Raw genomic sequence first — 16,887 nt, 5'->3', positions numbered from 1 at the left:
TACATATTTTCTGATGGGGTTTTAAGGTTCGATGGACTATGCGCTATTCGGACTTTATCTATATAAACATCTTTGCTTTAAGTTTTATAAAGACTGGTATTGAATATATATTAACAAATTAATTTTGCTATCTCTTCGGTGACTTTTGGGACCGTTTTCTGATTCGAAAATTCGATTATACGTTTAACCAGATAACTCTTATATGACGTATAATTTAAATTACGACATATTTTCGCAAATCAAGCCGACGTTTTTCAAATGGAGTAGATTCAAATACTCGCACGACTTTTTATATTCCTTTTAGCTTTCTTGTGATAATTTTACAATTTTGCAGTCCAAAACTCTATATGCTTCCTCTAAGGCTTCGTCCACCTCTCGATTAATTTCTGTTTTTTAATGTTAAATAAGTTAATGTCATTAAAGAGTTTTTTACATAGTAAGGGTCGTTTTCTCAATGTCTGCTCGGCAACCACCGAAAGATGGAGTCTTGGTTAAGTTAGTCAGAACTTAACTGATGATGGTTGCTAACCAGACACTGAAAAAACGGTCCAAGACATCTACCTAACTCGTCCTTTAGATTACTTGAAGCTCTTTTCTTGGATGAGCTTTCCTGACTAGGCTCATTACATTTGCCCATCATTAGTTGTCTTATCAAATTCACGGGGAATGGAAATATGATATTTTTATTTTGATCACCGGAAATAAGACTTAGGGTTTGCAAATAGCGCAGCTAAAAATAAGATGATTAAAAAACTGAAGTTAGAAGTACTCATATACCGTTATGTAGATACCGACCTGCAGCGCTACGGGATTTGCTGCTATAACATCGGATGCGGCCTTCAAAGATTTCGAGGCGCTCAATTCACCTTCGGCTGAAACCACCTTCGCTTTTGCTTCGCGTATAGCTTCGGCTTCAGCGGCCATGGCACGCTGTAATTGAAGTGGCAGGCGTACGTCTTTGCTGAAAATTACCATTGTCGTAGCTAACGGTTTATTTTTGGTGAAACTATAAAACTCACATTTCAACACGCTCAACAAATACCCCCCACGGTGCTGTTGCGCTTTTCAGTAACGCCGCCATGGCCATTGAGACCGCATCCTTTTCGGACATCAATTCCAGAACGTGCTTCTGTCCGGCTACATTCCGCAGCGTCGCTTGCGCCAACATGCTGGTGGCTAAATGCACATTCTCTACTTGTATTACCGCCAGTAAGGGGTCGAATATGCGATAGTAAACCGCAGCGTCCAAGCTGATTGTCACATGATCTTTCGTGAGAATTTCTTGTGCTGGCACATGGTACGACTTCGTTCGCAAATCAACTTTTACACAAAAGTCTACACATGGTATTCTAAAAACTAGACCCGGACCACGTGCTCCACCACGTCTGCAACGAAGTAATAAAGTCTCTAATAATAATATACGACAAAAAAAAAGGCAATTAGCAATACCTCAAACGTCCACATCTAAATATGACGGCCCTTTGATATTCGGATAAGACGATCAGAGACAGAAAGATCGAGAGCGGAAACGTTAGTATAATTAATATGTGGCTTATGAAGACAACGGCCTGTTCGATGCCGCTGGGTGGATTGTTTTCACCTGAAAATATTTGGCAACCTCAATTATATGATGTTTTTGTGTGTGCAATCTCACTTGTTGCAAAATATTTGACTTCTCTTCGCTGACGAGTCATATTTTGTTGACTGAAAATTTTGCGAAACAAATTAAAATAAATGTGAATTCTGAAAGACTTTAATTTTATTCCAAATGACTTTTTATTTTATACACTTTTGCTTTCAGTTTTTTGAATATATAGGGTTCTCTCTTTACATTTTATGGTCACTACTAATAGATCGCAGGATGGGATAGATGCCAAGAGTTGAAGAGGGAATGGGTCTCGCCATTTGCAGACAAAAAAGAGAGAAACCCAAATGCGAGAGTACGAAAAGCTTGACAAACTGGCCGATAGGGGTAATGCTCGAAAATTCTACGAAAAGATGCGGCGACTAAAATAAAGTTTCAAGACCGGAACACACTCTTGTAGAACCCCCAGAGGTGATCGAGTGACTGATGCCCAGAGCCTACTGAAATTATGGAGGGAACACTTCTCCAACCTTCTGAATGGCAGCGAAAGCGTATATTGTGAACCCGATTTCCGAATAGATGACGTTGGAGCGGACGATCAATTGTCTGACCATGAAGAAGTTCGAATTACAATTACCCGTCTGAAGAACAACAAAGCGGCGGGGGCCGATGGATTGCCGGACGAGCTATTCAAACACGGCGGCGAAGAACTGACAAGAAGCATGCATCAGCTTCATTATATGTAGAATATGGTCGCACGAAAGCATGCACGACGATTGAGCCTCCTCAACATCACATATAAGGTTCTATCGAGCGTACTGTGTGAAAGATTAAAGCCCACCGTCAACAAATTGATTGGACCTTATGTGAGTGGCTTTAAGCCTGAAAAATTAACCACTTAATCCGTAAGAAGAGGATTAACCTCTTCGTCGTTTTCAGAGCTACTTTTGATAGCACGAAATAGAACTGTTTTTATGCCGTTATGTCTGATTTTGGTATCCCCGAAAAACTAATATGGCTGTGTAATCTGACGTGTGCCCTCTTCAATCTACTCTTGGAGAAAATAATTGGAACTGCAGTACTAAACAGAGCAAAACGCCGAGGGAAGCAGAGGAAGAGAAAAGAGACCTCTACTCCGTTGGAAACACCAGGTGGCGAAGGACCTGGCTGCACTTGGAATCTCCAATTGGCGCCTAACAGCGAAAATGAAGAACTTCTGGCGCGCTATTGTAACTCGGATTCACTTACGCGGTTATGTTGTGATATATAGGCAACGCTTAACCTAACTTTTTGTCTGTATTGTAAAAATTTTAATACTTTTTGATGTTAAAATATATATACATATATAATGAAGGTTTAGGGTATAAAATACATCTGTTTTGGTAGGTATTAATATCAAATACCTATTTCGTTTTATTCACAGTCGGAACTTTGAAGTCGTCGACATAATTCTTACGGTTGACACCGTTTATTCACATCAGAGGATTAAAGATCTCAGATGTTCAGTCCATTTTGATCTCTAATGGTAATTTACTCGTTGGGGCAAAAATATCTTCGATCGACCTGGCGCAACTATCATTAGCTTAAAGTATCTTTATCGAGTAATTCTTACATGTGATTCTAAGCTTCTTACCGTCTTTTCCTCCCATGAGTTTAAAGGTGGATTACTGATTTAGCTTAGCAAACGCCCAATTTAATGTATTCCACACATATATGTAAATAAAAAACACTTCGCTCCACAATTCTAATAAAACATCTAAATATCCATCAGCTCAATCGGAAACGGAAATATAATTGTTGAATTGTGTTCCGCCGATATTGTGTTCATAGTTTGCAAGTACCGCAACTAAAAAATAAAAAATATTACAATTTCATCTCGAAAGAAATAGAAGCAGAACTACCTGTAAGGCAATTGGATTCATTCCGATTATATCTGAAGCCTGCTTCAGTGCTGTCGATGCTTTGTATTCACCTTCTGCGGCAACAATTTTCGCTTTGGCCTCACGTGTAGCTTCTGCTTCGGCGGCCATAGCGCGTTGCAGCGAAAAAGGCAGGCGAACATCTTTGCTAAAATAAAAAGAAGTGATATTCATTTCATCTCTACGCATACAGTTACGCAGTTTAGTTACATTTCGACAAGCTCCACCTTGACTCCCCAAGGATCGGTTGCTACATCTAAAATATCCTCGATAGTCTTGGAAATGGACTCTTTATCGGCCAATAGCTCCATGAGCATTTTTGTGCCTGCCACATTTCGCAACGTGGTCTGAGCTAACAGCATTGTCGATGACATAACATTAGCAACTTGAATGACAGCTCGTAGAGGATCATCTATGCGGTAGTAGATGACAGCATCGAGTGTAACTGTCACTGAATCTCTTGTGAGTACTTCTTGCGGCGCCACATCAATTGAAACCGTTCGCAAATCGACACTGACGATGCTATCAATGCAAGGTAAAATGAAAAATATACCTGGACCACGCGGACCACCCTTCCTAAATATTTACAAACAGTTAAAGATAATATGTAAAGTGTATATTTGAAATAATTGTTAACAACGGTTTACCTTAATCGTCCCAACCGAAACACAACTGCACGTTGGAATTCCAACATTACAACCAGACATGCAAATATTGAAATCGGGAAGAAGACTAAAAATAAAATGAACGAAGTCACAGAGGCAATTTTTTCGATTGCGCTGTTGGCTTGATTTTCGGCTAAAACATATTGGAATTTAAAATTGAAGTACATACACAGGAATTACAATTGTACCTACTAGTAACAACCGGACGTCCGATAACATCGACGCGATTACTTCCGTTTGTCCCGCTCATAACTAGAAATTTTGTATTTCGACTGATATTTTGAGTTTACAATATTTTTTATATCAATTGTCACCAAAACGAATTTTTATTATATTTTATTCACTTCCTATACGAACAGGTTTTTGATTGCCATATTGCTAAAAGTTACTCAGTTTTGAAAAACTAGTGCAAAAAATTTTTGCCCAAGTAATACCACTTTTAACGATATTATAAATATACTAAGTATCCATAACACATCGTTCAGAGAGTAGTTAATGAAAAATATTGCTTGATATCTTTCGAAATACGCGATTTTTTTCCTTCCTTCAGCATATATTAACTTTGCCCCGATATCGATCAAAGCGGAAGAAACTATTGCACATATTCATATGATCAGATGACGAGCTGAGTACATTTAACTACGTATGTCTAACTATCAGCTATCACTTGTCCGCCTGTGTATCTGTGTATACGTTAACTAGTCCTTCAGCTTTTAGGATATCGATCCGGAAGAAACTGCTTATATGAGAGAACAGACCGATCAAAATTAAATCCCTCTAAAAAATTTTTTTATTTGGCGTGAACATCCTTAATCTAAATACTTAAATACTACTATTGAAATGCAATACTGAGTTGTGTAAAAAACAACCCTGTCAAGATTGACAACTGCAATTATCGGCATAGCAAGAAAAGTGTATAAGCGTGTAATTCTAACGAGAAAAATTAATTTTCTGCTAAAAGAATTGTTTTAAAAAAGATAATAATGTCTTATGGTGGCCAACAAAATCAGCCTTGGCAACGAAAAGGCGGTTTTTATCAGGGCGGAAATAATCAAAGCGGAATGTTTATGCAGCAACAACATGCTGCTTCTCAGTCGGCTTTTGGACATTCGGCCATTTTTTCGCAAGGTGGTGGCGGTGCACCCTCTGTAGCCTACCCACAGCAGCGGTCGACATCTTTGAACCCAGTTGCTTTTCAGCAACCAAATGCCGGTGGACAAACGATGACCAATTCTATAGGCACCGTAACAAAAATCAATAATGAATGCGGACTTATCAACGATGAAGTCTTTTTCTACCGCAATGCTTGTAAGGGAGCAATTCCTAAATTGGGCGATCGCGTAATGTTTGAAGCCTCCTATTCTACAACAGGACAATTTAAGTGGAATGCAACGCTGATACAACTAATGGGGTAAGCTATTAAGTAATTTACAATAAAAAAACAAGAATATGTATGTATGCTTACCGTTTTTCTCAAAGTGGCAATATGTCGCACCAAGCTCAGCAATTGCCATCTTTAATGGGTAGCGGAGGCGGCGGTAGAAGTGGAAGTGGTTATAATGCCGTACCGCCACCGAATGAATACCAACTGGCGCAGATGCAGCTACAACGACATGGCTCGCCGCGCCACTCGTCACCTATGCGCGGTGAACGAAGAAATGACAGAGAACGAGACCGCCGCGAACGTGAGCGCAATATTCGCTCCCGTGATAGTGATGATGTAAGTAAACATATCTTGACAAAATTATATATATTTTATTTAAAAATATGCTATTTTTCTTAAAGCAGTTGGAAAGAGACCGGAAGCGTCGTCGTGAAGATAATGAACGAAGTCGTGAACGCACCATGTCCGGTATGGGGCGAGGCCATGATAGGGACCGTGAGCACGAGCGCGAAAGAGACCGTGCTCGTCCTGAAGGCAAGCCTGATCACGCTTTGGAACGTAGAGATCGTGAAAGGGAGGGTGAACGTGAAAAGGAGCGAGAAAAAGAAAGGGAACGTGAACGCGAACGTGATAGAGAGCGTGGGGATCGCGTTAAACGCAGTCCACATCGTCCCCCAGCGAAGGGACGTCGTACTCGTGCTATTCGACGTTATATGGTGCAAATACCCAAAAATATATTAGCCTAGTAAGTTAACAAAAAAGAACGCATTTACTAGAAAATATATTTTACTCTATAATAATTTGAAAATTTCCAGCAATTCAGCTGATTTGCAAGAACTACGTCAACGTTACTCAACATTGTACATTCCATCGGATTTCTTTCATGCCAACATCTTGTGGCCTAAAGTTTTCACACCTGAAAATGCTTTCTCACTACGCCGCCCATGTCAGTTTCATATAATGCATCGCATTGTTGATTCGCCATTCGAGCAAAACAACGATGTACTAGAGCCATCAGATGCAGATTATTTATATTCTGCTAAGGTTATGCTTATGGCATGCCCACCCATAGCCGACCTTTATCAAAAATGCTTTGAAGACGACGATAATGACAACGAGCAGAACACGGTGCATCCTTCGCGTCTAATTAGTTTCCTCGTAGGTACTAGGGGGCGAAATGAGCCCATGGCAATTGGTGGTCCATGGAGTCCCTCGCTTGACGGTGAAAATCCCGATAAGGATCCGGCCGTATTAATACGCACAGCTATACGCACTTGTAAAGCATTAACTGGCATCGATCTGTCACAGTGCACACAATGGTATGTATTTTCTGGTATTTTTAGGGCGATATTACAAATTTTATTAAGAAAGTACGCTATGTTCTAAGAGCATTTATATATATGTATATGTGTATAGGATTGAAGTTGAAGGGAGTGTTTCGAAAAGTAAATATTATTTTTATTATGGGGTGAGAATAGTGTTTCCTTATAATCATTGATTAAATAGTTTAATAAATAATATTCTAATAGCGAACACTTATGAAACTATCCTATGTTTTGAAAAATAGTAAATTTCAAATACAAATTTATTCGCGAGATCCCGTTAAAGGAATCTGTAGTTCAATATAACGTATTGAAAATAGGCTTTATAGATTATTTTAAAATATTCTAATTCTCGGTTTTAATATTTTGACAAGTAATTTGGGTGAAAATGGAGGCTTGATAGAGAAAATCAGCAATTTGCAAAGTATATATTCCAGCAAAATACTATTGGTTCAAGAAGAATAGAGTGAGGTGTAACTGTACCTTATTATATTAATTACTGTCTGATCAAATTTGACCCGGACTGGCAAAGAAAAAACGAAAAACCTTAATTTCGGTTGCAACAAAGTTATAATACTCTTCACATTTACAAATGATTTCATATAAGAACTTTATTTTGATTGGCCAAAAATGCCAAATTTCGTGAAGATATCTTGTCCAATATAAAAATTTTTCATACAAGAACTGGATTTTGAGCGATTAGTTTGTATGACAGCTATATGTTATAGTAGTCCGATCTAAACAATTTGTTCGGAGATTGTACCGTTGACTTGGACAATAAAATATGCCAAATTTCGTGAAGATATCTTGTCCAATATAAAAAATTTCCATACAAGAACTGGATTTTGAGCGATTAGTTTATGTGACAACTATATTCTATTGTGGTCCGATCTGTGGAGATTGTAGAGTTGTTTTGGACAATAAAATATGCCAAATTTCGCGAAGATATCTTGCCAAATATTAAAGTTTTCCATATAAGAACTTGATTTTGGAAAGATCAGTTTGTATAGCAGCTATATGCTAAAGTAGTCCGATATAGGCTGTTCCGGCAAATGAGCAAAGGAGATGAAACTTAAACCGTTCCCACGACAGTTGCTGCAACAACAACATCAAATTTCATACGAACATAAAATTGTTTTCGTTTCGGTTAAATGAACCAGTCCGGGTCAAGTTTGGTCAGTTGGTATAATATTATATTTTGCTTAGTTGGTATTATAGCATATTCAATATATACATTCAATATCTCTTATGATATATATTTTAGTAAGTTGTGTATTTTTTTTTTTTTTTTTTGTTTATAAAATGAAATAGCAAAATTTCTGAAACCAAAGTGCATTACCATAATAGTACTTAAGCGAGCGCATATTATAAAACACACTTTTCAGTATAGAAATAATCTACGAGTACTCATATTCGGTTAAATAGTATTTATAGGTGTCTACTACACATTAAATACTGGTAAACAAAATAATTGTGCTGAAAAGTTTACAATTATAATGCGCCCACTAACTTATAGGTTATGTAATTTTCCCTACTTTAATTTTCAAATGCCTTACGTGCATTAAGAAGGCATACACGGCTCTTATTAACCGTATGTTATGAATATTGAATTAAAAAAGTATTTTCATTGTATTTATTATTAACAAAGTATAATTCTTTACAGCAAGGTGCACAAAATTTTATGCAACGAATACAAAATTTATTTCCTAACGACAATATATATCAATTGTGATTGTAAACCACGTTTCCCCTCTCTCATTAAAAAACAAAAAAAAATTAAATAACTTCAAAACAAAAAAATCAAATCGAGCACATAAAAATTTTCCACATTCCTTATGATTTTTTTCTTTCTTTTCCATGTTTCGTAAATGCGTCTGCTTTGCTTCACCATTTCACTGGTGATTGCACTCATTATATACAATAACAATAAAAATTATCAAAAAAACAAATTCACAAACTGCATTCTGGACGGACACACACAACAACAACCAAACGGAACGGCCGAAACGAATTTCAACACATCAACTACTGGTACAACGAAAAATAAAAATCAACAATTTGAATGCATTCGGCTTGGCTGGCTGGAACCGATGGTGGCTAATTGCAACTGCGTTCCTTCTCTAATATTTTGTTACTTTTTCTCATTGTTGTTCGATGTGCTAACTCAACACCCACAAACGACATGACGTGCCTGCTGGTGAACCGTAACTTAACAAAAACACTCCACACACCAACCACAACTCGTCAATGATGCCGCTGCTGCTGCTGCAACTTTTACCAATGTGACGGGGGCTGTATGCGATGTGGTCAAATGTCGCAACGCCGCTTGAAAATCGATGATCCATGATCGATGTAATCGCTTGGGGTTTCTCTTGTTCGAAATTGTTTGCATAGGTATCGCTTTGTGGAGCTTCACTATCATCGTCAAGATCACAAGAAGAAGGACGCACCACCGCGTATCGAAACTGTTGTTATATATTTGCCCGATGTGCATTCGTGCATGCCGAACACCGCCCAATGGCAAGAGCTCAATCAAGTCTACAAGAACGCCGTGGAGAATGTAATCGCGCGTAGAAGCGTCGCTGCAAAGACAGCCACCAACAATAATGCCACTGCTGATTTAGCTGAAGAAGCCTCGCCAAATGGTGATGGTGACGATGCTGCCGCTGATGCTGCAAATGCAGACGACACTGCAACGGATGATGCGGACAAGTCTATGGAAGCTGCCGACAACACAGCAAATAATGAAAATGACGCTGAAGCCACCACCGTCACATCGAACGGAAACGACGAGGCTGCTGCTGCTGCTGCGGACACCACGGTGGAAGTTATTACTATAGAGGAGGTAGAAATAAGCGTTGCTGGCGACAACAGTGATGATCTAAAGGCACACATGCAAATGCTAATTATAAGTTATTAACATAAATACGTTTTTTTTTTTTCTTGATTCTTTAGTATGTTTTGTATGTATGCCGTTGTAGAAGTACTGAACCAAATTTTTTTTTCTGTTTCGTCGATTTCGTTTCTGTACACGTACCATTCGGTTACGCTTTCATATGCTCACTTTCCTATAAAGCGAGCATAAAACGAATTGTTATCCAACCGCAGCGCATAGTATTAGATACAAACGCTTTGTCGTTTTAACAACACCAAAAGAAAGGACAAAGTTTTACATTACATATACATATATGCATGTCGTTTTGTAAACCCTTGTAATGACGTGCCGCAGCAATGGCACATGTTGTAACGCATGCGCACGCAACTGCGCCTGCTAAAACAGCATAGCATTTAAGCCTAACGACCGACTTTCAAACCGAACCGCTCCGTCTAGTTAGCACGCACGCAGCTTATGCGCAGATTCTGTTCAAATTTTGAAATTCATATTCATATCCCTTTGAATATATTTAAATTAAAAAGCAAATGTATCAAAAGTAGCAGCAAAGTTGGTCTGCAATCGGTAAAAATCTACACACCTCGTGACCAAGCCCAGTTGTGCATATTTATATGTGTATCGTTAACAATACTTATACTAGCCAAAAATTGAATATGAATAATTGAAAGCAAACAGATAAATACTGTTAAAAGCTCCGTGCGCATTTCATTTTAATAACTGTCGCTGATTTCAGAATGACCTACCGGAAGCTACACATTATTCCAAATTGGACTTGAAGTCAATGAAGGTGCAGGACATACGCGATGAGTTAGCCGCACGTAATCTATCATCAAAAGGTGCTTTACTAAGACATTTTTTTTTGTTTATGGACAACTTTCATGTTTTGAAATATCTTTTATCTGCAACAGGTGCTCGTAATATAGTTATGGCACGTTTGGCCAAGGCTTTAAACACAGAAAAGTCCGAGGACAAGGCTGGAAAGAAAACAGCGCCGAAGTCTGAGCCCACCAAAGCCCAACCAACGCCCGTTAAAACGGTTGAGACTAGCGCTAAGAAAGCCGAAACCAAAACTGAAGTAATCGAACAGAAAGAAGAGGAAAACGATAAGCCAAAGGATGAAGATAATGAAGAGCAAGAGGAGTGGAACGATGTTATTGATGTGGATATGAGTGACATAGTCATACTGGATGAATATGACTCGAGCAAGAACCCGGAGGTAGCAATGCAAAAAAAATTACTTTTTTCATAAATTTGTGGTTATTTTTTAAATTTTTTGTTTGCTTTATGTCGCAATTATAATTATTTTTTTGTTTTTTTATAATTATTATTTTTTTATTATAATGTTTTTTATTTTTTTATTATAATATTTTTTTTATTATATTATTATATTTTTTTTTATCATATATTTTTATTTTCTCTTAATTTAATTTTTAAAATTTTTTAATATTATACACAAGAAAGCTCTACACGGGTAGCAATGCAGTAGAAATTTACTTTTTTCATAATTTTGTGGTTAGAATTTTTATGTATTTATTTTTTTTTGCTATTGTAGTTATTTTTTTTTTTTTTGCTTTTGTAATATAATACCTTTTATTATAACATTTTTCTATTTATTATTGTTATTATATTTTATTATTATTATTATATTTTATTATTATTATTATTGTTATTATTATATTTTATTATCATTATTATCTTATTCACCGTTTTCGTCAAACAAACCTAATTTGCCTTGCTCTTTACAGGAAACTCCCAAAGAATTGAATGAAAAGGAGAAAAATCAGTTAATTCGCCGTTATAAATTGCCGACTAAAGAACATATTATTGTACATCCCAATAAAACCGTTAAAGGTGGTAAATTCGATTGCTCAATGATGTCTTTATCAGTGTTGTTGGATTATGGCCCAGCAGATACCAAAGAGCGCTTCTTTGAGGTTAGTACGAGACTTGTAATAGTGAAATAACATTAATAAAGAGAACTGAAAGACTATTTTTTCATAAACTTTTTTTATCCACTTCTATTGCTATGTACCACCAATTTTTAGAACTTGGACTTAACATAACCTAAATATTTTACTTCTTCTACATCCAGGTGTCTATTTTCGCTGAATTGTTTAACGAAATGTTAATGCGCGACTTCGGTTTCAACATCTACAAAGAGATGTATCTGCACAAAGAGGAAAACAATGAGACCACAGATGGCGGCAAAGACAAACACGAAGAGACCGCTAATGGTGGCAATAAAACGGACGATGCTCAAACCATGGAAGCAGACGAAGAGTCAAAGGTCTCTGCCGATGCGAAATCCAACAAGGAAGAAGGCGGTGGCAACGGTAAATCCATATCCGAACGTAGAGCTTCGAAACGTAGTATTGCCGCCGATGACGCTGAGGGCGAACGCAAACACAAGTCGGCGGCCGTCAACGGCAAGGAACAAAAGGAGCGTGAACATGTTTCGGACAAAAAAATGATTGTCGTGAAGCCACAGCTTTTGTTGTCTTTCATCTACTTCGACACCACACATTGCGGTTATGTCTTTGAAAAAGATTTGGAGGATTTATTCACAGTGTTGGGTTTGAATTTGTCGCGTGGCCAAATACGTCGTGTACTTGGAAAGCTTTCTATACGTCAAGCATTTTATTACCGGTAATTTTTTGCTCTTTTACATTTAGTTTATAGTTAAATATTGTGGAATCCCATAAATTTTAGAAAACTAACCGACAAGGAGGAATCCACCGAGGCGCCACCTAAAATTGAGGATGCTGATGATATACCCAGTGAGGAGTTGCGGAAAATTGCGCAAGGCAACTGTATCTACATACCGAGAGAGAATGAGCTTAGCGGTGAGGAGAGCGCCATCGCCTTCAATAACGACACGAATGATAATGATGGTAATTACGTAACAGTTAATATTAAATTGGTTCGTAAATATTAAATTTTTGCTTGCTGCACAGGTCTAGTCAACTATAATGGCATTGTCATACACGTTGGCAAGCTATTGGAGCAAATCAAGCGCACCGAGAAGAACTATGGCGACTTGGAGAAGTTATATAACGATCTCAGAAAGCAACATACCGATTTGCAGCGCGATCATTCCAAGTCAAGCACCAAAGTCAAAGACTTGCAGTCGGAAATTAAAAGCTTAACACGTAAACTCTCCGATGCAGATCAAGACCTTTTCGCGCTGAATGTAAGTAGATTGGCTTTACATCTATAAAAGTGGACAGCACTTAACGCCTTTTTGTTTCCAGCGTAAGTATCGGGATCAGCACAGCACACTTTCGCTCATTTACAGCCGTGTAACACCGTACTTCAGTCGTGAGAAAGACAAGGATCACAAGTCTGACAGGTAAAATATGCCGTTAACGGCTGCTTTTAATACTATTAATATTTCAAACGCTCAATTTGTTTAGCGCACGCGATAAGGATGCTGATAAGGATAAAGATAAAGAGAAGGACAAAACTAAAGAAAGTACCAAATCCAGTAAAGATAAGGAGAAGGAGAAGGATAAAGATAAGGAAAAAGAGAAGGAGAAGAATAAAGAAAAAGAGAAATCCAAGGATTCTGGCAAAGATGCTGAGAAGGCCAATGAAGTCAAGGATAAAAATGAAGTTAACAAAGCTGAAACCGCAAAAGAAGAAAAAGGTACAACTGAACAGAATGAGCAAGAGGAAGAGCAGGAACCAATGGAAGACTAAAAATGCATTTATCGTGGAGCATTGGTATAATAGGTGTTTTTTGCGTGTTGTGGTTATATGTGAACTTAAAAATATTTATATAACATTTACACACTTTGTCCCATCTTCGCGAGAATAACTTTAAACACCACCCGTTATGCGAATATTCCTCTGGCTAAGGATTAGATGCATATACACATTAATAAATATTTAATGAATTTTCAAAAATATATATATATATAATAAAATAAAAGGTTGCAAAGGTTTGCTAACGGAAATATTTCAACACTTTATTTTCAAATAGTGGTGTAAAGTTTGAAGATAATCGTTTTTTGAATGAATCGGTTTTATCGAAATCGAAGTGAAGTGTGCTTCATTCGGACATCGTTATAGTTTTTTTTTTTTTAGAGAAGAAGCGTTATTGTTGGTGCCTATATCAGCATAAATAAATCCCGTTGTTTTTGTTATTTTTGTTGTAGTGGCAGAGTTGACAGTCCTTGGACGGAAAAAATCCGAGTCAGTTTCGGTTACGTAGACCCTTCAGTTGAATAATATTAGGGTAAACAGCTATCTCAAGATATAAATCCAGTTTATTTGTAACCTACTTTCTTGGGTCAGTTTATCGGTGAATAAGCATTGTAGCTCATAGCGACACTTCGGGTATTTATATAACTGCAAACATGATTAAAAGCTTTCAAAAGCTATTGTGGCGGTTATCAATAGCTCACCTAGGATGATCGATAATTTTCTTATATAAAACAAATAATTAACTATACCGTTATTTGATTTAAAAAATAAGTATTTACGTTATTTTATTGGTTATGAAAGCAAATTATGTACGCAATTGAATTACAACAAATACGTTTAGAGTAAAATATTATTTGCACAAGTTAAACAGTTCCACATGGTTTCGAGCTTCGTTTGCGTGTACTGCTCAAGTGCTTTATTTATAAATACTTATAAATATGTGAACGGACATTTTCCAAAAATACTAATAATTTAGAGTTACTTATTTGTAGTTACATAATTTTATTTTTTTATTTAAATTTTTTATCATTTTCATTTTACACGAATTAATGTGTTTATGTGTGTGCGTGGATCAACAAATTGCTGAACTTTGTCTAAGCAATAAATAGTAGCTTACAACTACGGGATTATTTCAATTCTTTTGCTAAATAAGCCAATGTAAAATTCAATTTATTACATAATTGAGAGCTAAAAATTCTTGTTCTGTGAAAATTGATTACATCCTGGATGCTTAAGAAGATCAACAGAAATGAAAAAATCTCACTTAATATATTATTTAAAGCATTTGAAATATTCAAAACAAGTGTTAGTTACATAACACACCGCTCTAACTAGCTTAACGTAATTAAAATTGTAATAATTTAGTGGGTACACAAAATATGAGTAGAATTTCTACAATTAAATCGACAGCAACAGTAAAGTTACTGCCATACTTCGTCAGCCAGCTGCACAATTTGTCCAATTTTCTCCTTTTCGGTCGATTTTAAGCATCATCTAAACGACCCATTGGCCGCAAAACAATACGTGGATCTGGTTCCAACATGCGGTCCGACTCTTCAGCGCTACTGAGACTGTAAATTTTAGAACAGAATAAGATTTATGAATGTACATGCTAATTAGTAATATGTGATTCTCTAAAACATCTTATGTACGATAAATGATAAAATCACCAATCTTTGTTGTCGGGCATTAAATTTCTGCGTTCTTCTTCATCGCCTCGATGTGGCAGCTCTGATACCGGTGCGTACTGTGTATGTGAAACCAACGGATCTGTCGAAGGATTTAACGCCATTATGCCTTCGCCACAACCACCTCCGTTTTGGCATTGCAGTTGTCTGGCTAATGATTTCTTTTTATCAAATAATGGGCAACGGCAGACACAATTGCGTCGCCAATCAGCAACTGATGCATAGACCCCTGAAAGTATGCAAAAATTTATCAAGTTAACAACTGCCGTAAAATGAAAAGAATAAAAATTTTTCAACTTACCAATACATACTACACCGGTTACTATGAAAAATACAACCAGAACAACAATTCCGGTTGGAATTTCTGAACAGGTCACCACAATATCGTTGTCGGGCAGATCTTCGGTATGCTTATTGTAAAATAAATTACTGGGCATGCTTGCTAGAGCGCTAGAGAATATTGCTACACCAGTTGCAATAGACAACAGTCCGAAAATCAGCAGAAATAGCTGGAAGTAGTCGTAATTAGAATAATGAATGAATTCAACGAAAATAAAACTTTATTTATAAAATAGTTTATCATTAAATGCATTTTTACCATAGCATATTAAACACTGCATGGGTGCATTCCTTCGCATGACATATGTATGTACATACATGATATAAACATACATATATGTATATATACATACATATACATATGTAAGTATGAACATTTGTACAGCAGAATGCGTAAACAATTCGATTTATCGTTTGAGCGTTTGCACAAGAACTTATAAACAATTTATGCACATACATACATAAGTAATTGCATGTTCAAAAATATTTTGCTTATTAAAAGCATAAATTTAGGAGGATCCGAAAAATAAATAAATTAAAAACAAACAAACGTATTTTATGCTGCAAAACTATTGTTGATTATTTTGAATAGAAAGCCATTTAAAATTCCACTTTAATCACCAATAAGTAAATTACATCAAGCTTAATATCACTTTGGTAATAATAAAAAAAAAACAATTCATCAATACCTGAAATCGCGAATTCCTCAGTATTTTAAATGGTAGTAAACGGACATTGTTTCTTCCTGGTCGTGGTTCGTAGGAGACCGAGACGGTTGTCGGTTGATAAACAGGCTCTGCTCCCATGGGCATTCTACATAAAAATCAAAATTTTTCAATTTGTCTTATGTTGCATTTAGACAATCATTAAAGCGATTGTTATTTACGATATGACTGAAATGCTTTTGAAGGTCAACATATCCTGATATCATACCTTAATTTTAGTTTTGAACTTGCAATTTATATCTTTAGAAATATTTATGTGCGTTTGTTGACAAACTTGATTTCTTTTCTAGTTTTGAAAAATTCAATATTTTATTTTTCTTACAAAATATATACTCGATTGTCAAATTGGTGTTTTCTTCAACAAAGCAAATGCATCCTTCGATGTCCAGTATGGGCAACGATGCTGCCAAGTCTGTTGAATGTCACTGGTAAGAAAAAAATTGAATAAAAATTAAGAATTTGTCAACCCTCAGAGTTGCTTAGAGCATAAAATATACTCAATATTAAGCAGCAGGAAAATATAATTGTTTTTTTTTTTTTATTTTAATAATATATTGCTAATGTTAATATTTGAATGTAAAATATTATATATGAATATTGTGTTATTATAATTTCTAAATTCACTCTTACTTCAACTTGTAAGCCGAAAAATTTTTTGTGAT

General features: G+C 36.4%; 4 protein-coding genes across 8 annotated transcripts in view; 1 reads left to right on the top strand and 3 right to left on the bottom strand.

Annotated features, from left to right (window-relative positions):
- The window catches only part of LOC126760622 (stomatin-like), a 32,577-nt gene extending 28,094 nt beyond the window's left edge, over positions 1-4,483 (bottom strand). The window contains exons 1-6 of one of the 3 annotated variants that reach the window (XM_050476398.1): positions 4,362-4,483; positions 4,152-4,302; positions 3,715-4,080; positions 3,487-3,652; positions 3,219-3,431; positions 2,955-3,167 (exon numbers count right to left, since the gene is read on the bottom strand). In XM_050476398.1, coding sequence (XP_050332355.1) covers positions 3,342-3,431; positions 3,487-3,652; positions 3,715-4,080; positions 4,152-4,302; positions 4,362-4,419 — 831 coding nt within the window. In that variant the 5' untranslated portion in view covers positions 4,420-4,483 and the 3' untranslated portion in view covers positions 2,955-3,167; positions 3,219-3,341. Of the gene's footprint in view, positions 1-2,954; positions 3,168-3,218; positions 3,432-3,486; positions 3,653-3,714; positions 4,081-4,151; positions 4,303-4,361 lie in introns of those variants that run through there. The other 2 variants (XM_050476396.1, XM_050476397.1) reach the window with 2 other exon arrangements.
- Positions 207-1,752, bottom strand: LOC126760620 (band 7 protein AGAP004871-like). The gene is made up of 6 exons (XM_050476394.1): positions 1,655-1,752; positions 1,450-1,600; positions 1,020-1,385; positions 796-961; positions 562-730; positions 207-386 (listed from the first exon to the last, which is right to left on the bottom strand). Exons 1-6 carry the CDS (start codon positions 1,692-1,694, stop codon positions 301-303), a joined length of 978 nt encoding a protein of 325 aa, XP_050332351.1. The 5' UTR covers positions 1,695-1,752; the 3' UTR covers positions 207-300.
- A 575-nt stretch (positions 4,484-5,058) lies between the features above and the next one.
- Positions 5,059-13,724, top strand: LOC126760609 (cell division cycle and apoptosis regulator protein 1-like). 2 transcript variants are annotated; one of them, XM_050476373.1, is made up of 13 exons: positions 5,059-5,580; positions 5,649-5,889; positions 5,958-6,298; positions 6,369-6,872; positions 9,270-9,720; positions 10,502-10,604; positions 10,677-10,984; positions 11,514-11,702; positions 11,861-12,414; positions 12,478-12,659; positions 12,723-12,958; positions 13,020-13,117; positions 13,182-13,724. In XM_050476373.1, exons 1-13 carry the CDS (start codon positions 5,153-5,155, stop codon positions 13,465-13,467), a joined length of 3,921 nt encoding a protein of 1,306 aa, XP_050332330.1. In that variant the 5' UTR covers positions 5,059-5,152; the 3' UTR covers positions 13,468-13,724. The 2 variants fall into 2 exon arrangements, with proteins under 2 accessions (XP_050332330.1, XP_050332328.1); XM_050476371.1 differs by having other exon boundaries at positions 5,955-6,298.
- Positions 13,725-14,224: 500 nt separating this feature from the next.
- On the bottom strand, positions 14,225-16,646 carry LOC126760625 (uncharacterized). Of its 2 annotated transcripts, none has more exons than XM_050476405.1 (5): positions 16,434-16,646; positions 16,190-16,313; positions 15,463-15,670; positions 15,126-15,390; positions 14,225-15,044 (listed from the first exon to the last, which is right to left on the bottom strand). In XM_050476405.1, the coding sequence occupies exons 2-4, from the start codon at positions 16,310-16,312 to the stop codon at positions 15,140-15,142; spliced, it is 582 nt and encodes a 193-aa protein (XP_050332362.1). In that variant the 5' UTR covers position 16,313; positions 16,434-16,646; the 3' UTR covers positions 14,225-15,044; positions 15,126-15,139. The 2 variants fall into 2 exon arrangements, with proteins under 2 accessions (XP_050332362.1, XP_050332361.1); XM_050476404.1 differs by having other exon boundaries at positions 15,144-15,390; positions 16,434-16,643.
- Between the last annotated feature and the right edge of the window lie 241 nt (positions 16,647-16,887).

The sequence above is a fragment of the Bactrocera neohumeralis genome, chromosome 5, assembly GCF_024586455.1.
Source record: "Bactrocera neohumeralis isolate Rockhampton chromosome 5, APGP_CSIRO_Bneo_wtdbg2-racon-allhic-juicebox.fasta_v2, whole genome shotgun sequence".
Taxonomy (NCBI): Eukaryota; Metazoa; Arthropoda; class Insecta; order Diptera; family Tephritidae; genus Bactrocera; species Bactrocera neohumeralis.
The sequence above is the reverse complement of the archived record's forward strand: the minus strand, read 5'-3'. Positions and strand labels throughout refer to the sequence as shown.

Bases quoted from the DNA above. Each gene is read 5' to 3' on its own strand.
- LOC126760609 (XM_050476371.1), top strand. From the start codon at position 5,153: ATGTCTTATGGTGGCCAACAAAATCAGCCTTGGCAACGAAAAGGCGGT. The intron at 9,721-10,501 runs GTAGAAATAAGC...CGCTGATTTCAG, and splicing joins AAGTTATTACTATAGAGGAG to AATGACCTACCGGAAGCTAC. The intron at 13,118-13,181 runs GTAAAATATGCC...CAATTTGTTTAG, and splicing joins AAGGATCACAAGTCTGACAG to CGCACGCGATAAGGATGCTG.
- LOC126760625 (XM_050476404.1), bottom strand. From the start codon at position 16,312: ATGCCCATGGGAGCAGAGCCTGTTTATCAACCGACAACCGTCTCGGTC. The intron at 15,671-16,189 runs GTATTGATGAAT...GACTACTTCCAG, and splicing joins TGAGGAATTCGCGATTTCAG to CTATTTCTGCTGATTTTCGG. The intron at 15,391-15,462 runs GTAAGTTGAAAA...GCATACTTTCAG, and splicing joins AACCGGTGTAGTATGTATTG to GGGTCTATGCATCAGTTGCT.
- LOC126760620 (XM_050476394.1), bottom strand. From the start codon at position 1,694: ATGACTCGTCAGCGAAGAGAAGTCAAATATTTTGCAACAA. The intron at 731-795 runs GTCGGTATCTAC...TCTTATTTTTAG, and splicing joins CAAATCCCGTAGCGCTGCAG to CTGCGCTATTTGCAAACCCT. The intron at 387-561 runs GTAGATGTCTTG...ATTAAAAAACAG, and splicing joins TAATCTAAAGGACGAGTTAG to AAATTAATCGAGAGGTGGAC.